The following is a 27,342-nucleotide window of genomic DNA, read 5'->3' as shown; positions in this document are numbered from 1 at the left end:
ACCAGACAGACTCAGGCCGGGGAGGGGGCTCCGTTTAGCCCGCAGGACACACAGTAGCTCTGCGAGCCTCTCCAGCTCCTGTCATACGTGTACTCTCTCCCCAGTTAGAGCTGACTCCATCGCTCCCACTCTCCGCTAGTCGATTCATTCGCTCCTTGATGCCTTCACGATGGAAGGGAGGTGATTCTCCTCGCCGCCATTTTTAGGGAACTGCCTATCGAAGAGAAAGTTTGCTAGCTACTGCCTCACGTTAGCAGCTAGCTAGTTGGCGAGTAGCCTTGCCTGCCAGTTCGGCTGTGACAGTTGACGCTTGACAGTCGTTAGCGGGGCTAGCTTGCCTCACGTTGGTGTGAATTATCCCTGCGGCCGGTCAGTATACATGACAAAAACGACGCGTACTGCTGAACGAGCTACACTTGGAGTCAGTGTAGCCGTCTGTATTGGGTAGGGCAGTTGTAACGGTTACAATACCGAATTAGCATTGCTAACTTATAAGCTAGCGAATTCACACTTTGATTTCTCTGGACTGCATTGCCTCGTCTGTGATTTAGCGTCAGCCACCAACTCTGACCGTGCACAGGGTGACTGGATTAATCAGCCGCTTATACCCCACTTCTCATCCGGTCTGGACTCATCTTGACCAGGTGAGTCGGTCGCTAACTTGAGCTTTTCTGCTAACTAACGGTTGGTAACGCTGGGTTTGTTCTCCGGGCGCTTCATGCTGCAGTGGAGCTCGATTTCAACAGAGGTTAGCTCGCCAGCTAGCCAGCTAGATTGCTTGCTATTCGCCAGCTAAAGCAAAAGTTGCTGTCACAACTTGTATGGTCTGTCGCATCGACAGATTTTAGTCTGCCTCACTGGGCAACTTGAGTGGTTCCTCGTTAGCACAGGGGTGTTTGTTGAGAATGCCAATGCAACACATCAGCATATCATATCGATGTACGTTGGGCAAGGCTGGTGAGCTACATTGTCATTGGGTTGGTTTGTTGTAAATAATGGTAACAGATTGCTTTACCCAACAAGCGTTAGCTAGCTGCGTTAGCTTGCTAATCCGCTTTATGCAACTATCGTTGCAAGCAGTGCCACTCCCTCGTTTTTGTTTTTGTCCACTGTGGCTGTGCGTTAAGTGAAACTCGGCTTCGGATGTGTCTGTTTCGGAAGTTTGATCACCTGGAAGGGATCATCATGAGTCACACACCGTCTGAATTGTTAGCAGTGTCACGGTAGGTGACATTGGTCAAGCCGCTTTCACTGTCCGTCGCTCGCTTGTGTCCTGACATTGTGTTTACAAGCAGCATTAGTCAGGAGAGTGTGTCAGATCATTGTGATGATCATTGTGTGAGCGGGCTCGCGTCCATCTGCCGCTGATGGCTGTTTTTGTGCACTGACGTGAGTCGCATTCCTCAGTTTTCTGTGTTGATATTGCGTAACACTGGCTATCACTCAGCAGGCTACTCTTCTGCTTGGCTTATCTGTGACTTCGCCGCTTAACTTATGCATGACACAGTGAATCAGCCACACCAGGACTGAACACAGCACTTTGATTGTGGTTAAATCATAACGCCAGTGTTGTGACATCCATCTGACCAAGAAGCTGCTCTCTGTTTGGGGTGATCTGTCAGATTTAATGTCCAGGTTTTGACGGCTGATCCACCCCAACACCTACACATGTGCTTTATGGTTTATGTGCACTGCAGTATGAGCACTCCACCTTTCTTTGTTTACGTGTTCAGACGGCGATGAACTGTCCATGTTGTAAATGCAGGCTGTGGTCTAGATCCTGGAGGCAGGTACAACTTGTCCTCTTCCTCTGGTATCACAGATCTCTGCCAGGCTGCCTGTCCTTGCCTTCCTGTATTCTCTGTAACCTGTGCCGATCTGCACACCTGTCATCTGTTCGTTTACGTCTCTGCATGCTTCACAGGCTGGAACAGCTCCCCTTCTTCACTTTCATGGGCTGCGAGCTGATGGTGAGAGGCACGCAGCTGTTTATTGACTGTGCATATCTCGGTGCAGGAGAAGCCTTCGCAAAGTTGTGTTTGCTCGTGTGGCAGTGTTATATCAGGGGGTGCTGAATGTGGACACACTGCATAATGGATTTAAGCGTCTCCCAGGAAAAATGGATTAGACACTGGAGCAAAGCCTGCCCTGCCTGCTAAAGTCTAGATCCAAGTCAGTCAGTGACAGTCAGCTACTGCAGAACAAGTGCTGGTTCCTCAAGATGATCCACTGCAGCGTTGCCACCATATTTATATTTGTTGGTGGTTGGAGTTATGTAATGTACTTATGAATGGACCTATTTAGCTTACTGACTGTAACGCTGCAGTGTTTCTTTTGAATATTGATTCTCATTTTTTGGCAAAACTAATGGCTAATCTAACAACCGTTAACTGTGTGGACTAATCCGACCAACAAGGGGCATCAGTGGGTTGGCAATTTAAAAAAAAAAAAGTGAGGTGATCCTCTCCAAAACTCAAGAAGTAGCCTAGTGCAGAATGTAAACATTACGTTAAAGCTTCCAGTTGAAGTAAATGTCACAACATACCATTAGAAATGAAGCATTGTGGTGATACAGAGACGTCCAAGCCTACTAATCATGTTCTCCAGACATGTGGGACAGGGAACATTTGTATTTGGTATAGACTCCAGCGAAAGTCACACAATCATTTTTATATTTTTTCCTGTAAAAATGAAATTTTAAAATGTCAATCAAAGGTGACGCGATATATTGTTTTCTAAGGTATACAGTAGTATGAAATTTGACAATTATCATACTGTTTACATTTGCGTGCCATAATTGTATAATACTGTTTACTGTGAGAACTTGATATTGCTGTTGAGATGCTGTCGGGTCATTTCGTCGCAACCCGAAAACACAAACGCGACACAGTGACGCACATGTTTTAGGTCTGTTATATTTCACTATACAGTCAGTTCAGCTGTATGGAACATAAACATGACACGACACTGCACATTTATATGTCCATTAAGTTTCACCATTCAATTGTTTTCAGCCATAAGAAACATGCAAACTGCTAAACTGTTACAAGCGATCAACCTTCCAGAATTGGGTTTTAAATATCCGATGATTTACCTTTCTGCACTGAGAACCGAGATGCGTTTAAGATTTCAACCCTCTGAATCGGACCTGTATTGATTCATGAAGTGTCTAGAGATTCTCGGCCCTATAATGGGACTTCCCTGAGCATCTGGTCAAGGTCTTTGAGGCTGGCTGCTGAACAGTTGGAAATTGATGAGTCAGACTGGGAGCAAGAAGAAAAAAGGTTACGGGTAGGAACGTCCAAAAATGTTACAGTTTATATTTTTTTTAAAAAGGAAATAGGATGCACATTACAGATTAAATCTCGTGATCAGTTTCAGTTTCAGGCTTACATTTGAAACATTTGCAGAGAATTATTTCAGCAGTCAAATTGACTCTGTCTCCAGCCGGAGTTACTCCAACATCCATTAGTTCTTCCGTCCGATTGGACAAACCACATCCACTAAGATGAGTGGGGATGAGTATTCGGATGCCTGCGTGTCTCGTTCAAGGTGCCGCAGGGACATTGTCTTCTTTTTTAACCTAAGCGAGTCTTGTCCAATAGAGACGCGGTGTCTTGTTAATGTTCGTGACATTTATCCCAACAGGAAGAGTGTAAATGGAGCTCTGTGAGTGAAATGGGATGGGTCAAATCCTCTTAGTGTTTGGTCACTCCATTCCCCTCTTCTGTCACTTCCTCCACTCACTGAAAGCCACAATCTGTAATCAGTCTGGGAAGCAGGAGCGTGGACTCCCCACCCTCTATCTTGGGGGATAGAAACGTAGCGTGTAAGCCATTTGAACGAGAGCGTACATGTAGGTCATGAAATGAATATCGTCACTGAGCACACAGCTACAGTGTTGTTTGTATTGGATTGGGGACTTGACTGATGATGTCCCTTTCTTTTTTTCTTTTTCGACCTCACTGAAGCTGTCTGGGGTCATTCTTCCTTGTTTGAGGTAGCACAAGAGTGCACGCAACATATGTGAACATTTTAAATATATTGTTATTAGGCTGTGTTGTTACAATTTTACACAGAGGGACCAATAAGTAGGTCTAATTTAAAGGAGCTGAAGCAAATCAAAATGACTTCTGTTTTCGAACAGTCCTGTAGAGTGAGTTTAAAGGCCCTGCGCACCCACACAGGTGATGTCAGTTGTTCTGCTCGAGGAGATTTCTTTTCAGCCTGACATTTAAAGTTGGAGCTCTGCTGAGGTCAGCTCCCGGTACGTGAAAAGAGTCAACGGTGTGAGAAAGTTGTCCAAATTTTAGCAGGTGCAACAAAACCCAGAGGGTCAGGGAGATGTCATTCAAGTACAGAATGCACAGAGGAGGTGTAATAGGCCTGATGGTTGAGTAGCAGGGGTGTAACAGAGTTGGCGTATTTGTCCTGAACTGTGCACTTCAAGACATGCGGTATGATGGGTGGATGGATGTTTTAGGCAGGGTTTTCGGAAAGCTGTGCCTGACCTGTGTGGGTTTCGTGTATACACATCTTATCCCTGCGTGTTGATAAACCAGCAGACAGCAGGATCGCTCCGTGTTTGCTCTTCTGTATCTGACCCCAGCGCAGCTAAGAGAATTTCACCATAAGGATCAATAAAGTATTTGATTATTTAGTATCCGTCTCCATTTCTCTCTCTCTCTCTCTCTCTGTAGCGCCCCTTGTTACTCAGCTTTGCGTATCGCGTGCCTCTTCATTAGGCCTCTCTGTGATTTTACAGTGCAGAGGAAATCAATTCACATAATACAGCAAGAGAGAATCCATTTTCTTGAGGAGCGAAGCAAAACAACTTTCGGTGCATTTCTTGAACACACTGTTCTTTGTGATAATGTGTGTGTGTGTGTGTGTGTGTGTGTCTTGCAGTCCACTGTATGTCTTCCAGATTCAGTCTTGTGACTTGGTGTTTAGTGCTCTGTTTCACTGTGCATGCGTGCGAGAGTGTGTTTTGTTTTTGTGTCTTCCTACACATTGTGTTATCCACTCTAATAGAAATGTACACACAGTCCAACTTTAAGTTCAGGTTTCTTCTTAGAAAGAATATGGCACATTATAATGCTGCTATTCCATCGTATACACTGATTTTAGTCATTGCACATTTCAGTGAGTTTGCACAGACAATTCTAAACGTGTATTAATGAGTTATTGTGATGGAGATGTGATTATTTTGCATAATTTTTAAATGGCAAAAAAAATTCAAAGGGATTCTGGCAGATTTTAAACTGTAAAATGAATCATAACATCGCTATAAGGAGTAAGTTATCTCAACCAGTGTTCATTGTAGCGACACTGAGGGTTAGGAAGACTGAAACAAATCAGTTTGTGCTGAATTAAGCAAATTCATCATCTTTAACAATGTTATTTACCCAGTTTGTTTTTTTGCTGCTGACTCTCATGTGTGTCAGTTTACTGTATCCTTCTGTTTTTTCGGGGGGGAGCAGAGACAGTCGGTGTTATCTACGCTAAGATATTAATCATGTAGAGTGCAGCGGTGATTTTACTTTGTCAACAGTATTTCTAAGACTTTCTGCCTTTCACACAAAAAGCACGCAATCTCAGCCCATTGAACATTTATGATCAGGTCTCTCTCTCACACACAAACACACGGAGGGTTCTGTCAATTAAATATACTGAATGTCACCATTTACTTTTTATAGCTTGAATTCATAACGTCTTTTAAATATGTTGCATCGTTCTCATATCCCCGCTGCACACCGGCCTGTTGCAACACTTATTAAGAATTGCTCTCATGTGTTGCCCAATGCTGGAGCACACTTTGTTGCTTTGATCATCAGCTCGACGAATGCATGTGTTATTTTCGCAGACTGTACATTTTCTCCTTCTCTGTAATGCTGTCTGGTTCTCTCTTTGCTTCTCCCATGACTGCCTATACGTCTGCCACATTCACCGGTGAACACCTAACAGCCCCGTCCGGCTAAAAGAATGAATCATTTGAATCCACATTACGACGAGTCAGATAAGATGGCATGTCTTCTCAGAAAGAGGTAGTGCTAGCCTGAAGTGACTCTGCACATGACCAGCTCAAGATAAGAGACACATCCTGAGCATTCAGTGCAGTTGCATTAACCTGACAACAACATTACACTTTTATTTCAACTCAAACAGCCAAAGTTTGGCGTTGTTCTCAAGAATCCCACATAAAAAGACTGGATCTGGTCGGTGTAACTGAAGTTTGTTACCAGCAGCAGTTTTTCTTAGCTTGTCTTCACTGAGATATTTGTTGTCCTTGAGGGCTGTGTGTCGTTGTATAAGTTTCACTCTTTCAGTTTTTTTTTTTCCCCCTCAGTCAGCTGGATGGCTTTTTCAGCCGGACGAAACCTTGTGACATTCAGCCAGCAGTGTGGTTTTGGTGGAGCGGCCTGCACTGATAACTGTAGCTGGCTAGGTTAGCGGCGCTGCCGACTCAGAGATAAACCGAGAGAGCAAACTGGTAGTTTTCCCACCGAGTGTTTCTGTAATTGCATATGTGTGGTGTTTGAGTATGGAGGAGGTGGTTGCCAATTTGAGAATTGGCTGGAGACGAGACAAGGGACATGAGAGTGACGAGGGTGGAGTCAAACTCTAAGGCTGCATGGCGATGGTTGTCTTTTGATCATACTTTTACAAGAGGAGAGTGCTTTGTATATTTCCTGTCCAGTCTTTAGGTGTAGCCCCTGTTTGTGGTCACCGATCGGAACATAGAGCTGGGTGACCATTCAATGTCATCAGTTATAGATTTAGGTTGGAATAGTATTCTGATGACATGTAACAAATGGCAATTGAGATACTTTATGCAATTTTGTATATATTGGCCACATGGTAAGGTGCTCTTCATCAAGGCCTTTAGTCCCCAAGTGTTGCAGCTCAGCAACTAAGGATTGTTTTCACTGTTAATCAGTGTGTCAATTTGTTTATTAATTGTTTGGTTTATATGTCAGAACATGTAGAATAAAGTCTGTCAGCATTTCCCAAGATGAAGTCCTCAAATGTCTTGTTATAGTCAGGGAACTGTCAGATAAATAAACCAGAAAATGTTCACCTTTAAGAATCTGGAATCTGGAATTATCACGAATTGTCAAATAGTTAAAACTGGTCAGTAAATTGATCAGTTGTTGCAGATCTCTTGAGCGTGTCAGGATATTAGTCATCAAGTCATCAGAAAATTGCGGTGAGGCACAAAAAGTTTTTTTATAGGCTCATCCTGAGCGTCATCTTCCTCTGCTCGGAAGGTTCAAATGTTTACTCGGGGAATAAAGGATGCTGCAGGTCTGCAAGCTTGATTATATAATGGTAATTTACTCAATAGACGGTTGGTGATGGTAAAAGTCACAACCATGAAATGGTTCGCTGATTATTGTAGCTTAAAAATGCAACAAAACGAGCACGACCAAAAACACACAATGCAAACACAACACACATCATTAATCTAACATGCACGGTGCTTGAATTAACTAGTGCGAAACTGATGCATCCAGTTTGGAGTGCGCTGCACAGTACAAACTGACCCCACGTCGTCTAATTGATCATCTGATGCCGCTCACCCCTCATTAGTGTAGGCCACCTCATAGCAATGGACATGAAATCAATCCCTGAGCTGGGATATTTGCATTGCCCAGTCATTCCAGTAGCTGAAGCAGTCTGAACTGATGAGTCTGCAAATAGTTGATTATATCAGGGTCAGCACTTGAAGGTGTGAGCGGTGGTCAGAATCACTGTTTACAGTACATCAGGAGCCCCTGAACCTGCTGAATATCCTTTGTGTGTGATCTTTAGCTGGCGATGTTAAATGCCACCATTCAGCAGTCCGGAGCCATCTGTGTCTTTTACCAAAGGTTAAACACATCAGTGGGATAAGGGGCGCGTATGTGTAATTGATTAGTGTGGGTGTTCACAGGGTGTGGTTGTATATTATCAAGGAACATAGGATATTGTGACTGGACTGGGATAATCCTTCAGTTTATTCCTCATTCCAAAATAAACTTTGCATGCAAAATACAAAGAGAATTCATACATAGTTTTAAAAAGTGACCACATTATGAGCCAGATCCCCCTCTTCTCAATGTTTGGATGTGGCCAAATGTCGTGCGTGAACTCCCGAAGGAAGGTCGCGGAGGAAGCTTGTCGTTAATCATGTAGCCGATCAAAGCCATCGTGAACCGAGCGACACCACAACAGCAGCATGAGTAGGCCTATATTAAACAGGAGAGGAGGGATGAAATGTGTGACTGACAGGAGACGGGAGACGGAGGGTAGATCCACTAGTTAAACAATCTGATATATAAAATCTTAGAATCGTTCAGTATATTTTGGTGGACTTACAGTTTCAATAATCAAGACTTGAGTTGATCATGTTTTTAGACTTTGATTCATGTCGAGAGATCAAAAGTGCAGAAGTTGCCTCTTCTCTTCTTTCAGAGTCTGCCCATCGACTTTTCTCTCTGGTATCTTCAATCCCACCTCAGCAGGATGATTAGGATGTTTCATCTTGTCCTTCTTAACACCCCCGTCTTTCTCTCTTTGTCCCCCCTCTGTCCGTCTAGGTGCCCATGTGCTGGTTCCTTAGGCCCATCCATTACCGCAGATGAATCTTCAGCTGCTGTGGCGTAGCTCAGCACCCAGATAGTCCCGTCCCCTTTGCGTGGGTGATAAGGGACTACATTCACCAGGATGCCCTCCTCTGTAAGGGCAGGGAGCCTGAAGGATCCGGAGGTGGCTGAGCTTTTCTTCAAAGAAGACCCAGAGAAGCTTTTCTCTGACCTCCGAGAGATCGGCCATGGCAGCTTCGGCGCTGTCTACTTTGTACGGCAGATAACATCCTCACACCGACTCGCACAAAAGAGAAATGCACTCCAACTCATCTGTGGACACACGTCATCGATGATAACCAGGGATACAATCAGTTAAATACACAATCACTGTCAGTTCTGAGTCAGTGAAGTCTCTACACAGTCACATGGTGCAGCTGAAGTGATCAATTCTTTGATCCAACTTTGCCTCAATATCTAATTAGCTGTGTTCCTTTCTGTGAATAATACAGAACCTTAAGGCTAGTTAGAGCTAGCAGTGGAATCAAATACGTCTTAAATGTTGTTTAACACATCTGTGGGCTTAAACGAGCCTGAGTTTGCTTCACGATCATAACAAAATTAAGCTGTTGATCCTCTTTGGCAAAGAACAGAAACTATTTGAGCAAAGTTATTTTTACCAGCCCGTGGTGGGGTTTAATAGCGCCGAGCTACAGCGGAGTGATGTGACTCACCCCGGCAGTCTGATCTGACTTCAGTTCTTGAACGCTGCACACAGAGAGGTTTAAAAAGCACAGAGCTGTACAGAGAATTAGATGTACTGTATTTTTTTTTTTTAGTTGAAGTGTGTGAACTGATTGTGTGTGTTACTGAAAATCTGTGTTTCTCAGGCACGGGATGTGCGCACTAACGAGGTGGTGGCCATTAAAAAGATGTCCTACAATGGGAAGCAGTCTAATGAGGTGAGAAAAGATTGATTATAATAATATGATAGTTCAGTTCCCCCATTAAAAAATTCACATCATACATTCACCGTTAACTCTTTACGCTTTCGTTACGTTGCAGTGTAAAACACGGCCTGTTTAACAGTGTGTGCTGGTCTAATCAATGTAGAGGCTGTAGAAGAAAAAGGCCTTGAGCTCAGCAATCTAGAGAACTGACAGTTTGTTTACTCAGCAGCACTTCGGCAGACTGTTGGGGTAGGAAGACATAATGTTGTTGTATGAAATGCTCACGTGCCTTTTTTTTAATCAACGTACTTTTGTTTTTGAATAAAAAAAACAATGGAACTTCACCCCACTCAGTTTATTTTAATTAAATACATTTTCTCAGAAGATGTATTTTGTTTGGATCTCTTTTTTTTTTAAGCAAGTTACTCTATGATGTATTTGTGGCCGTCTCTGATTGTCTATTGTCTGATTAATAGATTTTTAATTGGTTAAACTCTTACTGTCTTAATCGATTAGCGATTAACGTCCCTAGTGCGGATCCTCAGGATTTAGTGCTACGCGGCTGCAAGATGCGGTACGCACATGAACGATGGGGCAGTGAAAGGCCCGTATAGGGATGTTACCGGGTCAGGGGTCAACAACGGCAGGGACAACAATGGCAGAGGTTTTCTAAGACGTGTATAGGCGAGTATGTGAACAGCTGCTTTCATGACACAGCCAGTTGTCTATGGAAACGCATGGTTAATAAAGCAACATAGCACAGCCTGTTAATGAGTCGCTGTGTGCATCAATGCAGTGTGATCAGTCCGTAGACCGTAGAGGAGGTTTTATCGAGGTGTTAGCGCTGAGTCCTTATTAAGTATGCTGGAAGTTACTGACGTGTTATGAATGCTAGCTGTGGTTAACTAAGCTGATTGCTCGTCTCCGTGTCGATGTTGAATATAACCAGATATATACATAACTCAGCAGAACTACCACAGAAAGATGACCCTTTTAAAATTCAGATATTCTGATTGTAGCTATTAGAGCTGCTCGTTTTGTTAATCTTGCATCATAATCAGATGCCAGATAAATAGCTGCTGGACTACACTGGTAATGTTTGGTGTCATCATAAGTCTGATGTTAAAATACTGAACCTGACGGTCTCAACAAGGTCACCCCTGCCTGCTCACTTTCACTGTCGTTGTCCCAGAGACGGTCCACTCTACTCATGATTTCAGATTAGCTATAATCAGATTACACATAATCTGTGAAGAGAGCCACCTTACCCCTTTTACACTGAAAGACAATCTTCTGCACACACACACACACACACACACACACGCACACACACGCACACACAAACAGCCACTTCGAGCACAGAAAGCCAAGAAAGCATTGCCTGATTTATTTTTAAATCCCTTCCTTCTCCGACAGAAATGGCAGGACATTATAAAGGAGGTGAAGTTCCTGCAGAGGATCCGGCACCCCAACAGTATAGAGTACAAAGGCTGTTACCTCCGTGAGCACACAGCATGGGTGAGTGCTTGTTTACTGTACATGCACAGCGTTGGAAGATTATCTCGTCCTGCTACATTAAAGGGCCTCACGCATCCTCGACTTTATCTTTCGCTTCTAGCTGGTGATGGAATACTGTCTTGGCTCAGCCTCCGATCTGCTAGAAGGTGAGCAGTTTTTCCTTTTCTTTTTTTTTTTTTTTTGCCTGAGCTCTGACTTTGATACGTTTTCATTCACTGATGTTGATTCCTCTTCAAACTGTTTTTTTTTTTTTTTTTTTACTCCTCCAGTTCATAAAAAACCTTTGCAAGAAGTGGAGATTGCTGCAATCACACATGGTGCTCTGCAGGGGCTGGCCTACCTTCATTCCCACAATATGATCCACAGGTGAGTTCTTATTGCTTTGTTTAATAAGAGGCTTCTGTAAACACTACATCTCCTACATACCTCTCAAACACACTCGTTCCTCTCGCTCTCAGGGACGTGAAGGCAGGTAATATTCTGCTGACTGAGCCTGGGCTGGTCAAACTGGCCGACTTCGGCTCTGCCTCCATCGCCTCACCCGCCAACTCCTTTGTGGGAACGCCATATTGGTAAGTGGAAACTGAAGGAATTGTTTGCGTGTTTTCTAAATATTGAGATGACCAAAATGTTGACTTTATGAAGAGTTGCTAGTTGAGCTTGAAATGGCATTGATTCATGAATTCCTGCTGGTATATTCAAGTGCATAGCTGCAGTGATTAGCTCAGGATTCGTGCATCATCTTCTCCTTTTTTGGTGTTATTTATGCCGCTGAGAAACTACTTAGATGAGTCATGAAAAGCCCTGTTATTTAATAAAGTGACGGTGTCTTTTTAATTTGGAGTTTTTTCCCTACATCTTGAGAGGTTTGTCCTTCTCTATTTCCCACACACACTTTATCTGTCTCCTCCACTTCATCCAGGATGGCCCCAGAGGTGATTCTAGCTATGGACGAGGGCCAGTACGACGGGAAGGTGGATGTTTGGTCCTTAGGGATCACCTGTATAGAATTAGGTAGGTGGCAGTATTGTGTCTATTAAAACATTTATCTATAAAATAATTATTTTAAACCCCCAGAAAAAGCGCAAACTGTGATCCAATGTGAACAGCTCCATGGACCCGACATCTGCCTTAAACACAGGATGTTTAAGATCCAAGTAATAGTGTCAGAGACTACATTTGATTGCTTTGATGTAAGCAAACAGCTGCAAACAGCTGCCGCTTCTATTGACTGCCTGCCGTCCTTATGGTGCATTCAGGGCTGCTGATAGATTTGCATTCAAGATTCTAGAGTCAAGATGAATGTGTCATTATGCAACACAAGATTGTATAATCAGATTTCTCTAAGCAACACACAAAAAACTCCACACACTAAATAATGAATAATAATCAAGTCAGATAAATGAACTATTCATGGTGGAGTGCTGAGATGAGCTCAGGAGTCTCACAGCCTGAGGAAAAAAGCTGCTCAGTATTCTGGTGGCGCGGCAGCGAATACTTCTGTATCTGTTGCCCCACGGCAGCAGGTTGTACAGACTGTGACTGTTCACATGTGATTTTAAGATATCTAGATGTCTGTAGACTGGTATTGAGATGTTTTTACTTACTTATTTATTTTGTTTACTTGTTAATTTACGCTCATCTACATTCCTAGTGTTCTTAAGTGTTCTTGATATTCCAAATGTGTTGATTTAACAGTTTATTCCCCTCCGGTGTGTTTTAATAATAGCATGTGCTGACTGTTGTCCTGTCTGTTCCAGCGGAGAGGAAGCCTCCCTTGTTTAACATGAATGCAATGAGTGCCTTATACCACATAGCGCAGAATGAGAGCCCTACACTGCAAGCCAGTGAATGGTGAGGTGCCACCACACACACACACACACACACACACACACCGACATGTAATATATTGTGAAAGCTTGTGCAGAAGCGAGTCGTTTAAGGCTGTGGAAAGACTTTGTATCCAGTTCACGGCCATTACTGTAATTTCTTATGTTTTGCTCCGTGCACTCTTTTGCTAAAGGCTGTCTGTGTGTCTGCTCTGTTTTGACCCTCCATTGTTGTCCTCTTCTGTTCCAGGTCGGATTACTTTAGAAACTTTATCGATTCATGCCTTCAGAAAATCCCCCAGGACAGACCACACTCCGACGACATGCTGGGTGTAAGTGCACACTGTAGCGCTGCGACGCAGAAACAGAGAGCAGGGTCAGTGTGTTAAGATGGGAGACTGACAAAGCCCCTCCGGTGATAAATCTCTCTGATGTTTGAGCTCTGTTCTCTCCCCCATAAGCTTCTATTTTGATTCACTAATCCTCTGCTTCCGGATTCACACACACACACACACACACACACACACACACGCACACACGCACAAAGCTTGGTTTTGTAGAAAGAACACAGATGTAATTACTGTAGAGATGTGACTTCTGTGTCCATCGTTAAGTAACTGAGCAGCTGTCACTTAGCTCACTAATGGACTCACTATTGCTAATGGAAGGTGTCCTCAGGGTACACGAGCTCTGCACTCTGTCTTTTTTAAATGTCAAGTTCCAAAACAATACCTGTTCTCAAACAAAAAAGTGTTACAATTTGCTTTTTAACTGATTTCCTATGTGATCTTCTAAAATTGCACTTCAGGCTCCACTTTGATTTTCCAGCAAAGAGCACAGACAATTGATGCTAATCTCAGAATAAACTGCTGCGTTTTGTCAGTCTGGGTTTTATTCTCATAGTTTGCAATTTCTTTGTTGATTTTGACAATAAGTCATCATCTGCGTGACCCACTGTCCTACATGGAGGGGCCCAAAATTGATGTTAGCTTCTGTGTGGACATTTTCAGTATTCAGACATAAAGAAACTAGTTGGAAACCAGTTGAATTGATGTTTAGAGGTAAATGTGTATGTGTCATGCGCCACATGTTCAAAGAGCTCCACTAGCACTGGATGGCTAACGTGACATATGTTCCACACAATAGCAGGGCTGGTATAAGGTCACTGGGGACGTTTGCTTGTTATAACAGCTCAAGAATCATAAGCAGAGGGAAAAATCATCCATAATTGTCGTACAAACATGGTGTGCAGCAATATACAAAAGACAAAGTATAGAAATAGATTTAGAAATGATAACACAGGATAGCTGCTCGGTATAAATATGAAGGAAATACTGGATACTCGATGATATGGCTATAACATAATGTGAGAGTATTTTTAGGGTGTATTGCAATAAATGATATATATATGTTTCAAAAATGTTTTTAAAAGCACTTCATACATGTTAGGATTAAACATCATGTTACTTTATTTTTGACCAAACACCTCAAAGTTAACATAGTGATAATATTGTAGGTATGACTATTGGCACTTCTGCAAAAATCAACACAATGACATTTATGATAATCATCAGTAATGGGCATATTATAGCTGGATGGCTTAGTTAAACAGTCCGGTAAGTTCAGAAAATGAGATCACTTTACTGTAACGCAGCCTGTAAACAGGATCCGACAACACTCATGATGTGTGTTGTGTGATATAACTGGATCCAGAATCTCAGACGGTGTATAGTCTTATATCGTGATCATGTATCATATATATTGCCCAGCCCTAATGTGTGTTTATATATTCTTAGTGTAAGAACATATATACAGACATGTAACATGATTAAAATATGATCTATACATATTTAATGATATATATGGGACGGGCTCCTTCTTAGGAAATTCAACATTTTCAACCCATGATGTTTGTGATTTGTGTAGTTTATGGTCCAAAAACAAAATCACATGTGGACGTCATCCAGAAACCTGACTAATACAGATGAACATTTCAGTAACACTTTTGAATTAAATAAGATTGTACTGTGAATTTCTAATAGTCCGTGACCTTCCACCTCGCTCCTTCCACTCCTGGGTGTTCTCCGTTCTCACTGTTCTGTCTTTTCCTTCTTGTGCAGCATGCGTTTCTGCAGCGTGAGCGTCCAGACTCTGTGCTGATGGATCTTATCCAGAGGACCAAGGATGCGGTGCGAGAGCTGGACAATCTGCAGTACCGCAAAATGAAGAAGATCCTCCTTCAGGAAGCCCACAACGGACCCACAGCAGAGGTCCAGGATGGAGACGAGGTCTGTGGAATCTTCTATGTTAGAATCAGACAAAAGTAATGGAGCTAGAATAAGAGATTATCCCTTTTTGTTTTTCTTCTTCTTCACATTTGCCACTTTCATGGCATTCCATCGTGCAGAAAAAATAACCAAGCGTGCATCGGGTTGTATTCCTGTCTGTCTGTCTGTGTCTCTTGTTTCTTTCTCTTGTTCCCTCTCTGTCCGTCTCTCTCTCCCTCTCTGTCTCTACCTCTCTCTGCTCTTTCCACTCTGTCTCTAGGAGCTGGAGCCGGGCGGAGGCCGAACGGGAACCGTGAATAGTGTCGGCAGTAATCAGTCCATCCCCAGCATGTCCATCAGCGCCAGCTCCCAGAGCAGCTCTGTCAACAGTCTGAACGAAGCGGCCCAGGACAGCCGCAGCGAGCTGGACTTGATGGAGGGAGACCACACGGTCATGTCCAACAGCTCCGTCATACACCTCAAACCGGTGGGTGAAGTGGCACATACACACATTTAATTAGAGGAAGGATGTAGGGTTATTTTTGTTCCTGATCAACGGGGCAATCCACAGATTTGACACATGCAGATCATTTGATAATGTCTTATGTGGTTCTTTTTCTGTTAAATTTGGTGTACACGGTTGTACCTTCCCATGCTTCTAATGCTTCTCTTTAGGTCCTGCTAAGTGCTATAATAAGACAATATGTTAATTACGCTGCCTTATATCTGCAGGAGGAAGAGGAGAGTTTCTCCGGGGAGCAGGCAGCCACCAGTCAACCCTCTGAGCCTCAGCAAACACCAACTCAGGTCCCGAGGAAGCACTACCGCAACAGAGAGCACTTTGCCACCATACGTACAGCGTCACTTGTGAGAACACACTTGCTTATTTCACTTACTAATTTCATTTTTTAGTGGCTGTCACACCTACACACACGATGCCTCTATCCCTCTTTACAAGCACCAAGTCGAAATTCTATATCGTGTCGTATTTTTCAAGTAATGTGAATTACGGCGCTGCGTCCACATCTTGCAGGTGACGCGTGAGATGCAGGAACACGAGCAGGACTCTGAGCTGCGGGAGCAGATGTCGGGTTACAAACGCATGAGGCGGCAACATCAGAAGCACCTGATGGCCCTGGAGAACAAACTGAAGGGGGAGATGGACGAGCACAGGCTGAGGCTGGACAAAGAGCTGGAAAGTCAGAGGAACAACTTCACCCAGGAGATGGAGAAGCTGCTCAAGAAACACCAGGCGGCTCTGGACAAAGATGTATGTAGACAAGACGTTTCATAAAAAAACGGACACTAAATATTCATTTAAATGTCTGTACTGAAGTATGCAGCTACTCCCGTTTTTCAAAACGTGTTCCTACATTTGAGGCAAGTGCTGTTTTGTCCCTTGCTCAACATTCTTGTTTTGTTTAGCTGAAGACATTTACCAACGATGAGAAGAAGTTCCAGCAGCACATCCAGGTGCAGCAGAAGAAGGAGCTCAGCAGCTTCCTGGAGTCACAGAAGCGGGAATACAAACTACGCAAGGAGCAGCTCAAAGAGGTAACACAACCGCACAGTGGACATCTTCACCACAACATATGGTGGTTTTGTCCATTAACCAAAAAATACAAACAAAACATACACAGTGTATACTTAAACTTCTTTTCAACACGTGATGCTCCTATTTCTTTATATTTGTGGACAAAGATGTGGGACACAATTGGGGATTTTACCTTTCAAACTGTGACATCCATGAATTGTTTTGCAGAGATATATCTACTGAAGTTGGGGTAAATAACTTGCCCCGTCCTTTTTTTTAAGAAGTTGAAAAGGCGCTCAACCTGCCCATTATTGTACTCCTAAATGTCAATATGCTATCATATCCATAAAATGCAGTAATGACAATGCCCTGACAAACGGAAATAAAACTGAATGTGTCGCAGGAACTGAGTGAGAACCAATCGACTCCCAAGAAAGAGAAGCAGGAGTGGCTGTCCAAGCAGAAAGAGAACATCCAGCACTTCCAGGTCAGGATCTCTCACACAACATGAACACCTGCCAAGACAAAATGATGATTTAACAGTCAATAGAACCTGTGACATTAACTCAACTTGATCTCCCAGCCAACTGCTAACCATGCCAGACCCTGCTTCCTGGATTTGTGTCCCTGAACTTTATTTCCCATATACATGACAGCACGTCACATAATGCCACATGGTGTTGATTCTCAGGCGGAGGAGGAGGCTAACCTGCTGAGGAGACAGAGGCAGTACCTGGAGCTAGAGTGTCGGCGCTTCAAGCGCAGGATCCTCATCGCCAGACACAATGTTGAGCAGGACCTGGCCAGAGAGGTACTTAGTCACTGTGAATTCAATGTTTGATGTTATTGATGTGACTGCTGTCACCCAGCATTCCCTCCTCCTTTTCAGGAGCTAAACAAACGGCAGACACAGAAGGACCTGGAGCACGCTATGCTGCTCAGGCATCACGAGTCGATGCAGGAGCTGGAGTTCAGACACCTGGGGACGATCCAGAAGGCGCGGGCAGAGCTGATCAGGACCCAGCACCAGACTGAGCTCACCAACCAGCTGGAATACAACAAGAGGAGGGAGAGGGAGTTGAGGCGCAAGCATGTCATGGAGGTCCGACAGCAGCCCAAGAGCCTGAAGGTAAACTGACATGCCACTCTGTAACTGACTGTACTCCAAACAACACACTCTCCCTCACTCGACATCTTTGTTTCCTTTCTGTCTACAGTCTAAAGAGCTTCAGATTAAGAAGCAGTTCCAGGAGACTTGTAAAACTCAGACCAGGCAGTACAAGGCCCTCAGGAACCACCTGCTGGAGACCACACCCAAGTCTGATCACAAGGCCGTGCTCAAGAGGCTGAAGGAGGAGCAGACCCGGAAGCTGGCCATCCTGGCCGAGCAGTACGACCACTCCATCAACGAAATGCTCTCTACGCAGGCTGTGAGTACCTGAAGAGGAGGCCCGAAAACGTTGTGGAACACACATACGAAAATGCCCTAATTTAGTTTTAAGCTCACCTCTTTGCCGTTGAAGGAAATTATCAGTACCTTTTGCCAATAAATGATGCCCCCCACCCCCCATACCACAACATAACATTAAGGAGCTTAAGAATGTTGACAAAATGTTTTAAAATCAAAGAAGCTACAGTTCTCATAGGCATCAATGTTAAATTCTGTCTTGACAACAACAAAATACTGTCACAAATTGTCAAAAAGATTATTTAAATCTGGAAATATCTCATGGAAGAACATGAAAGCAAGATTTTGGTCCTTATGTACAGTTCACTAAGTATTTGTCCCATCTTGCCACAGCACATCCTAAAGTAAAGTCGCTGAATTTTTTAAAACGGGTCCTGCAAAGTCCTTAAAAGTCCTTGAGTTATAGAAAAAACATCTATTAACATTATAAGATCCCACATAAATGCTACTAAATATTATCATTCTCAGTCAGACGCAGTATTATTGAGTCCAAAGTCACTGTCAGTTATCACAGATGAAAATGAGTTATTCTGTATTTGTGACTTCTTGTCTTTCTTCTTCGTTCTCAGCTGCGGTTGGACGAGGCTCAGGAGGGGGAGTGTCAGGTTCTGAGGATGCAGCTGCAGCAGGAGCTGGAGCTGCTCAACGCCTACCAGAGCAAGATCAAGATGCAAACAGACGCTCAGCACGACAAGGAGAGGAGGGAGCTGGAGCAGAGGGTCTCTCTGCGGAGGGCTCTGCTGGAGCAGAAAGTAAGAGAGGCGCTCAACTCTGTCCAGCGTCAAGACGCGTATCCATAGGTTTAGCAGTGATGATTGTTGACATTGACATACTTTGTCTGTGGGTTAGTAACGGATGATTCTGCGTAGTTTTCTTATTATTTTACTGCCCTCTTTTTGTCAATAGTGTGAAAATATCTAGTTGAGTGGCTTCATTCTGTTTTTTTAACCAAGAATTTATTAATCCGTTGTCCTTTCAAAGCAGTCTCATGTTCTTGTTATTTATCTTGAACTCATCTCTTCATTGTGTTCATCTCCACAGATTGAGGAGGAAATGCTCGCCCTGCAGAACGAGCGTCTGGAGCGAATCCGCTCGCTGCTTGAGCGCCAGGCCCGAGAGATCGAGGCTTTCGACTCGGAGTCCATGCGGCTGGGCTTCAGCAACATGGTGCTCACTAACCTGGCTCCCGATTCCCAGGGGGGCTGGGGGGGAGGAGGTGGAGGAGGCCAGGGGGCTCAGGGGGGAGGCCACTGGCCCGGAGGAGGCGGCGGAGGCGGCCACCATAGTCATCACCACCAGGGGGGCTCCAGCTCACAGCAGCCCTGGGGACACCCCATGCTGGCTGGGGGCCCGCCGCCCTGGAGCCTCCACCACCCGGGAGGTGGGAGTCAGAGGGGGAGCGGCGGAGGGGCGGGAGGGGTGAGGAACAGCCCGCAGGCTATGAGGAGGACGTCATCAGGGGGGAGGAATGAACAGGGCATGAGCAGGAGCGCCAGCATCACCTCTCAGATATCCAACGGATCCCATCTGTCGTACACCTAGAACAAAAAACAACACACAACACACACACACACACACAACACAGTAATTGTCTTAAAGTAAAATTCTTGTGCACCGAGGTAACACTGTACACAGACAGACACACACACCGCGCATACAACGCACACTGCACAGTGCTGAGACTGGGTTTCCCTCGACCCGGCTCCTCTCCCACCACCACTGCTCTCTTACATCTTACATACAGTCTGTGGAAGCCCAAGAGTCCAATCCAAGATGGCCGAGGGTCATTTACAGTACGCCACAGTGCAATAGTGTCATATTTACCGCAGCCTACAGCGCTATTATGTGTGTTCGTATTCGCCATGTTAGTCTCTGTTGCCATAGACCCAAAGTGTCATATTCAAGGAGTTTATTATCAAGAGTTGTCTGTTTGCAGTACGCTGTTTTACACACCGAGTGGGGTTAATCTGATGCTTTTGGATGTTAAGGCAGCACAATAGTGAGCAGAATGGGGAAAATTGAGTATGCAGTTTTTTGATTAGCATTAAAAGGTGTCAGTGTGCAAACTCCTTCAGACCGCTCACGATTAAAGAACAGACATCTCACTAATAGACAGTTGTTGAGATTATAGTTTATGTGCAGTTGCAGGCAGGTGAGAAGGATGAATGACTGAAGAGCAGTTTGAGAACGTGCCGGACCGATGTAGAGGGAAAATGAGAGGAGGACGAAGGTTGCTGTAAGTGAGTACCGAGGCAAGGAAGCATGCAATATAAGTGGGAGGCTTATCCTCCAGCAGAGGGCAGATCTGACCACCAGGTGCAGTGTTTTACTGCAAAGATGCCAAAAGGTGCAGAGTCAGATTTGTCATTATCCATGCCAACATACTGTTAATGTATTCAAAGAGATTGTGCCAGAGATGTCAGTGAACGTTCAGTATAATTCTATGTGATGCATTTGTCGCTGGAGTCACTTCTCGTGCACGCTCGGCCTCGTTGGCCCGGCTCTTGGGTTTCCACAGACCTCTGCACTCCGCTCACACGCGCCCTCGCGACATGGATGGGTATTTCAGCAGCGCCTAACCTCCAACTTTTCTCCAAACTGGTGTTCACTCGTCTCTCGTTTGCATTAACTTCCAGGTCTAATTTGGCACTGTGTTGGTCGGTGAAAGCGATTAACTACGCGGAAAAAAAAAAAAAACATGGCTGTTGGTCTACCTCAAGATCACCGAGTAGAGCTTCACCACAGGGTGTCGTGACTGGACAATGACTTGCACTTTGGCACAGGCCTTCTACATCACACTAAATGTTAATCCGACATTCACACACACACACACACACACACATAGATAGATACAAAGGTTCTTGAATTGACAGTATGTCCCTTTGCACACTTGGCTGATGAATGCATGTACAGAGGTAAATACTGGGACATAAAAGTGTGAAAAGGAGCGCATTAGATTTAGATTTTTGAAGAGCTCAGAGAGATGTAGTGAATGAGCAAAGGAGCGTGAAAGAGGAGCTTCACCCGCCCTCTGCTGGTTGGCGACTGCTGAATGTCTCCGTGGGTGGATGGGCGGTGGTGCTGTGATCTCCGCTGCCATGCCCCTGCAACCTTCCCCCCCGTTCTGACACCCCGCTCTGTTTCACCCCTGGTCACGATCTCCCCGCCTCCCTTCTACCTCCGTTTCCTCCCCTCCTGAGCCTGGTGTGGTATTCGCCTCCTCCCCGATCTGTTTGGGAAGAGCTCTTCAAGTGAAAGAAAAGAAGAAAAAATATATGTATTATTATATAAATCTTAAAAAAAAAAAAAAAAAAAAGAAAAAGAAAAGAAGGATTATAGAGAACTAGAGATAAAGGTGGAAGTCTTATTGTGAAATGCAGAGGTTATGCATTATATGGAATTTCGGAGGTGAAGATGTACAGGAAACCTGTTAATATTGTATATTTTGAATTTGAAAATATGGAAATCTGATCGACAAATCAAAGACAAAATTAACTTGTTGTGATGCGGACGCAGTGACGTGGTTTTATGACGGCGGCGTTCAAATTCCCAGCCGCTGGGTTTTCACTGTCTCACTTGCAGCTGCGGGTTCCGAAAAACGTGTCACAGACATTCTGTTGTGACTGACAACAACACAACTGTAGGGCAGGTTGCCTCGAGTAGACGGCAACATTTTGTTTAATGCTGAATGAGGATGATTTTGCACATAATTTGAGATGTAGTTAGGTGTAGCCTTTGCTTTAGCACTGGCTATGTTTTACTGACATTATGATACCCAAATGTAGACTCGCCTGTCTCTTTAGGTGTCTCATGGTGTTTAGAAGACGTAGAGAGAGAGAGAATTTTATTTCAAAGATCTGTAAAATCTGAAAAAAAACAAAAAACTGCTGAATCGTGTTTGGCTGCCTAATCCATATTTGATGCACTCCACAAGCTCCACAAATTCTTTCCAAATTCTTGCACAAGACAGTGAAAATATATCTGTTGTTTGATATCTACAAAGGGTTACTCTTCGGTGTTGTGGGGTCCACGGTTATTATTTGGACTTTTTATTTCCGATTTATGAAACACGCGCCCTCTTTTGTTGTGGTTCTACACGAAGCATTTTCACACTGCACTTAAGTATTTGCCTTTTTTTTTTTAAAAAGAAAAATAGAAACGAAGACCACCACCTGCACTCAGAATTTATCATCCTGTCGTTTTTCTTGGCTCGGTTCTGATGACAGAAAAAAAAAAAAGAAACAACAGAGTGTGGTGGTCCCACTTCTTTCTTCAGCCAGTATGCCATTGTACCCAACATCTTTTTATCAGCCCGTTCTCCCGGCGCCGTAGTGTTTTATTTACTTTTACGCCAGAAAGGCTCATTTTAATTTCCAGATGACGTCTGCAGAGGGCCAAACGAGTGGTGGATTTTTTTAATTTTTTCGACCCTCTCTTGTGTTTACTAGAACTCCCAGGTGTTTTGCGAGGCAGTCGGGGCAGAGTCTAGCTTTAGACCTCGGTCACTCTGAACTGGATCAGTTGCACTGATTGCACAAGTGATTGACCAGATTAAAGAGTCTGCTGTGATCCCCCCTTAGCGTGCCGAGGGACGGCTGCCATTGGTTGAAAGAAGGCGGGAGGCAGGGTTATGTCTCTGTACAGTCTGTTTATCAGTATTCCCTTTATCTCTCCTGTCATTTGGTGGATCTTGCTGTTTTATTCTCCGTAGTCCAGAGACCTGTATTAAACTGTATTCAATTGTATAGATTGTGCAAAAAGCTGAATGTCGCATAGCAGAAGAGAAAAGCTATTCCTTACAGATGACAAAGTGATTTAAAATGTATAAAAGAAATTCAGAAACAAAGTTTAGGGGATAAATGTAATATTCTGTTTGTAATTACTATTTTTTGTTGGAAGAGGGCTACTGGATAAAGAATCATCTGTAATAAAGTAATTTTAATATTTCTTTGTCGCATTGTTTGATTTTGATTGTTTCATCTTGTGTGAGGAGCAAGTTGGTGTATTTTAAAGCTTAAAATTTCACCCTTAAATTGTTGAATTCCTTAAACTTGCCTGTATTATTGTAATACATGTTTTAACTGTACTACATTACCACACTTCTGCTCAAAGTTTCAGCTCTTCAAATATTTGTGTAACCTTCACTTCTTGTTGCCTCGGAGGGGGATTTCGTAAAGCAAACAGCAGCGACGTTGCCAAAAAACGTTTTGCCTTAATAAGTAACACATTTAGATAAATGCTGATGAATGCAAAATGTCCCCCCTCATTTTTTGTTATTATTGTTTGAAAAAAAAAGGGAACCCATGTTTTTATAACAAGTCCTTTATGCTTCTCTTTACCAAAAGTTACCTGTCCCCCGGATTTATTGAACTCATTCAGCTCAGTAAAGATGTAAAAGTTTGTTACCTAAAGTGACCTCTCGATGAAAAACCTGATCAGAGGCGCCTTATTGAGCGTGTGAAGATATGTAGTCGATATTTATCTCCCTTTTTGGGGACGATTACATTCCTGTGCTCCAAGTTGAAACTGAGCTCAACACCTGAGACATTTATAATGCCTTGATAGACATCAGGTCAGGTAGATGCTGCTCCTGGTTGGTCCTTATTTGATTTTATAAAAATAAAAAAATCTTCGTGTTTCATTAGACTAGATGGCTCTTGCAGGTCTGCAGGCTGATGACCTGGGTGATGTGTGTGTGTGTGTGTGTGAGACAGAATATCAAGGAAAAATTAAATATTGTCCAAAGTCAACAATGTTTCTATCTGCAGATCTTCACCGTCTCTTCCTCCTCAGCGCGTGTACGACCTCTTCCAGGTGAAGTTCCCTCCCTCTGCATCCACAGCGCTCTGCTCAGGTGTCTGCAGTCTCGGTCTCCTTGTCACAGTGGCTCTCCTCCTGCGAGGGGGAGCCGCGGCGTGGCTGCTCCTGCTCCTCTGCCCAGCCTGACTGTGTTCTCCTGATGTGCCACCGCAGCTCGACCCGTCCCTCTCCTCCCCTTTCAGGAAATCGGCCACCACTCTGAAGTACTCAAGAATTGCGATATGACTCCAGTTACCCTCCTCCAGCTCCTCATCTCCAGTCCTCCCCCGCTCCAGAGCGAATCCACAGTGCCCCCCTCTGTCTGTCAGGGCCAGGAGGAAATAAGGATTGCTCTGGAAAAGGAAAAGGGGTAAGGTGGAGGCAGGCGGGAGGACGGGGTCATCACGGCTGCAGACGCAGAGCACAGGGACGGCCACCTCGTCTGCATCTCTCAGAGGTTCGTTTCTCTCCCAGTAGCCGTCCCAGTCTTTGGCTGGGTAGGCTCTCTCGCCCAGTGCCCAGGCCACTGAGGGGGCCAGGCCCTGTGGGGAATGAGATCCTGAGCTCGGTGGAGGTCTGGGGGCCCTCTGCTGAAGCTGGGCTGAAGTGCAGAACAAAGTTTCCTCAAAGGCTCGGAGGGAGGAACAGCTGAGGGCCCGATCCACATCCAGGACTCCTCTGAAGGAACTTTCATATCTTATGCGAGGGAAAAATAACATTTTTATGAAGCTATCCATGTTGCATACAAGTCATAACCACTGATAATTTGTTTGTTTTTGATTCCTCTCACCTGCTGAGCTGCATTTTCCTGTGAAATAAAGCCCCCCAGCGATACACAGGAGGCATGGCTGTTTCAAACCACAGCTGGCCCAGCAGCACAGGTGAGATGGCTGCAGCTGCTTTCAGGTATGAACTTGACCCAGACTCCCCCAAGTAGGAAAGAAGAATCCCTGAGCCTGAACCCTCGCTCACTGCAACCAGCGCAGAGGACGGGTGGCGGCTGTGGACGTAAACCACCGCCTGATATGGAAGACAATAAATAAAGCATCATTTTAAGGTAAAAATACAGAAACACAGAATAAACAAAATGTCAGTTTTGGCCTCGCTAACAGCAGCTAGCAGGACGCCTCTATGGAAAGTTTTTTCAATTGCTCGCTTTGGCCCAGACTGAAACTTTCCGAATGTTTAGCGGATTGCAATGTATAATTTTTCTTTTAATGCTACTCTAATTACTGATGTCCCCTCCAGCCTCAGCTGTGCTTATGTTTAGTGACAGTAGGTGAATATTAGCATGCTAATATGCTAAAATGAGATGGCGCAACATGCTTGTACTTCAGCAAAGTGTTGCTTTGAGCTTAATGCTAACATCAGCATGCTAACATGGCTACAGACTCCTACTGCCGTTCCTAAGCTGAGACATTTTGAACGTGAATGTCAATGTGTTAATAAAGTTCCTCCATGATTGAGAATGTGTTCCTGTCTAAGCACGACTGACGTCCCACTGAGTGCTCACGACAGCAGGTAATGAAGGCAGTCGTCCACTGGTCCTGCATCACACTCCTATGACCCTGTTGGACTCATTATATACAGTTTGATACAGCAGAATAAGAGATATCACCATCTATATTCAACACCTTCTTCTTTCTTTTCAAATTCTGGCACCTACATTACCCATAATGCATCAAGCCACTGAGTGACATCACTGGGGGCAGTAAATCAGATTACATGAAGCTTCCTCTGGAACCAGAAAGGTTTTTGACTACTTTATTTCATATATGCACCAGTACTCCCGAAACACACTGAAATATGTCAAATTGGTGGAGTTCCCCTTTAACTTCGCCCGAAACACAACTTAAAAACTGCGTTTTCACCGGCCATGCTTCTGTACCTGCTCAAGATCGGCGGGGTCTCCAAACTCAGTCAGCCTTGCTGTGGTCAGCGGGCACCCCGCTGTGCCTCGAGCGTGAAACACCACCACATAGAAGCCCTGAAGCACGGCCTCATGGCACAGTAGCTTTAGGTGGGGGGTCATCCCTCCCCAGAACTGCGGGATGACGAGCAGGACGGGAGGCGTCGTGGTGAAACAGCCTAGCGCCTTTCCCCCTGACTGATGCTCCTTCCTCCCCTCCCACCTCCTCCTCTCAACCCCCCAGTCCAGAGCAATAATACCCCCATCTCTCAGTAGCAGATGGTCTCTAGTGAACTGTAAACTGTCTCCATGTTGTCCACACAGCATGCTGGACAGAGTCTGTATATGGGGGTCTCCCCTGGGCCACAAGGCCAGTCTCGGCCAGGCCAGACAGCCACAGTGCCGGAGCAGATATTTGGCCAGCGCAGTTTGTTTGCAGATGAGCCTGGGGCCATCTGAGGCCCGACCTGACCCAGACAAAACATCGGTCCCTGGTGATCCAGCCTCATCCGTCCATGATCTTGTATTCACGTCCAGTGGCAGCTCTAGGATCAGGCAAATAAAGACCCAGAGCGTCCAGGCTGCAGCTTTGACAGCCTGCCTCGTCCAACGGTGCACCATGGGCCGGCGGAGGGCCAAGCACAGCAGCAGAAGCAGCAGTGATGGAATCAAACAGAACACACAATCCTGTACGAATGATGCCATTGGAAAATACAGGAGATCTAATGTTTCCTCCGGGAAGTTTTGCTGCGATTTTCCTTATAAACATCTTGCTCCCATTCTTGACAGACTTCTGCTTTGTTGACATGTAAATGGTTGTCTCTCACTCCTCCCCTAACTCCATAAATCATTTACAGCAAGTAAACACAGGCCACACAAATCTGTCCCCTGAATGTTAACTCTGTTGTAACCCTTTGACCTCGTTCCGTACGCCGTTCCTGATGTTATTTCTTTTGCATGCTCACCCCAGTAAAGGGCAAAAATAATGTTTGCCAATACATCACTCTCCAATTTTAAAGACATTTGAGGTTGCACTTTACTCTAAATTACTCAAGCGACATTCTTTACATTTAAATGAGAATATTCAAGAGTGAAAATTTCTATACATCCTCCCACATGAGTCACTTCCTGTACATCTGCTCCCGCTGTCGGGAAATTGCACCAAGAATTCAGGTCACCCAACCTGTTAGCATGAGAATTTGAAAGATTTCTGTCGATTCCACACGTGATTCAAACACTTTGACATCAGCTTCTGCTGTCGGGAAACTGAGCGCAAAGCAGTCATCTCACCCGACCTGTTAGCATGAGACGCGTCGCTGACAGAAGTCCAACACACGACAGAAAGCTTTGAGTTGACTCGCAAAAAAGAGTTGACTGTACTATAAAGAGAAGCCCTTAAGGTGCTGTTTTTTAATCATCACATAGATCAGTTTACTCGAGAATGTTTTCTTTTTCTTGTTAACTCGAGAAAACGAGCTTTCGTATCCAAAGATAACCATTA

The 27,342-nt window shown here is 44.5% G+C and overlaps 2 protein-coding genes across 4 annotated transcripts; one reads left to right on the top strand and one right to left on the bottom strand.

Annotated features, from left to right (window-relative positions):
- Window positions 1-27: 27 nt before the first annotated feature.
- LOC115594217 (serine/threonine-protein kinase TAO1-like) lies at window positions 28-23,080 on the top strand. Of its 3 annotated transcripts, none has more exons than XM_030438118.1 (21): window positions 28-644; window positions 8,583-8,841; window positions 9,458-9,529; window positions 10,934-11,035; window positions 11,136-11,181; window positions 11,305-11,401; window positions 11,494-11,607; window positions 11,958-12,049; window positions 12,796-12,889; window positions 13,115-13,196; window positions 14,985-15,152; window positions 15,412-15,618; window positions 15,864-15,998; window positions 16,165-16,401; window positions 16,557-16,685; window positions 17,069-17,152; window positions 17,357-17,476; window positions 17,555-17,794; window positions 17,883-18,095; window positions 18,703-18,885; window positions 19,175-23,080. In XM_030438118.1, the coding sequence occupies exons 2-21, from the start codon at window positions 8,710-8,712 to the stop codon at window positions 19,673-19,675; spliced, it is 3,048 nt and encodes a 1,015-aa protein (XP_030293978.1). In that variant the 5' UTR covers window positions 28-644; window positions 8,583-8,709; the 3' UTR covers window positions 19,676-23,080. The 3 variants fall into 3 exon arrangements, with proteins under 3 accessions (XP_030293978.1, XP_030293980.1, XP_030293979.1); XM_030438120.1 differs by lacking the exon at window positions 28-644 and adding an exon at window positions 811-939; XM_030438119.1 differs by lacking the exon at window positions 28-644 and adding an exon at window positions 1,004-1,223.
- Window positions 20,782-26,598, bottom strand: LOC115594218 (protein ABHD15). Its single transcript, XM_030438121.1, has 4 exons — window positions 25,821-26,598; window positions 24,723-24,952; window positions 23,910-24,628; window positions 20,782-21,378 (listed from the first exon to the last, which is right to left on the bottom strand). Exons 1-3 carry the CDS (start codon window positions 26,544-26,546, stop codon window positions 23,923-23,925), a joined length of 1,662 nt encoding a protein of 553 aa, XP_030293981.1. The 5' UTR covers window positions 26,547-26,598; the 3' UTR covers window positions 20,782-21,378; window positions 23,910-23,922.
- Window positions 26,599-27,342: the final 744 nt, after the last annotated feature.

Source organism: Sparus aurata, chromosome 13 (assembly GCF_900880675.1).
Source record: "Sparus aurata chromosome 13, fSpaAur1.1, whole genome shotgun sequence".
Taxonomy (NCBI): Eukaryota; Metazoa; Chordata; class Actinopteri; order Spariformes; family Sparidae; genus Sparus; species Sparus aurata.
The sequence above is the reverse complement of the archived record's forward strand: the minus strand, read 5'-3'. Positions and strand labels throughout refer to the sequence as shown.

Excerpts from the sequence above, each read along its gene's own strand:
- LOC115594217 (XM_030438118.1), top strand. The coding sequence starts at position 8,710 with ATGCCCTCCTCTGTAAGGGCAGGGAGCCTGAAGGATCCGGAGGTGGCT. Across the intron at positions 15,999-16,164 it reads CCATACGTACAGCGTCACTT|GTGACGCGTGAGATGCAGGA; the intron begins GTGAGAACACAC and ends CACATCTTGCAG. Across the intron at positions 17,477-17,554 it reads AGCAGGACCTGGCCAGAGAG|GAGCTAAACAAACGGCAGAC; the intron begins GTACTTAGTCAC and ends CCTCCTTTTCAG.
- LOC115594218 (XM_030438121.1), bottom strand. The coding sequence starts at position 26,546 with ATGGCATCATTCGTACAGGATTGTGTGTTCTGTTTGATTCCATCACTG. Across the intron at positions 24,953-25,820 it reads ACCCCGCCGATCTTGAGCAG|GCGGTGGTTTACGTCCACAG; the intron begins GTACAGAAGCAT and ends CTTCCATATCAG. Across the intron at positions 24,629-24,722 it reads AGGAAAATGCAGCTCAGCAG|ATATGAAAGTTCCTTCAGAG; the intron begins GTGAGAGGAATC and ends CCCTCGCATAAG.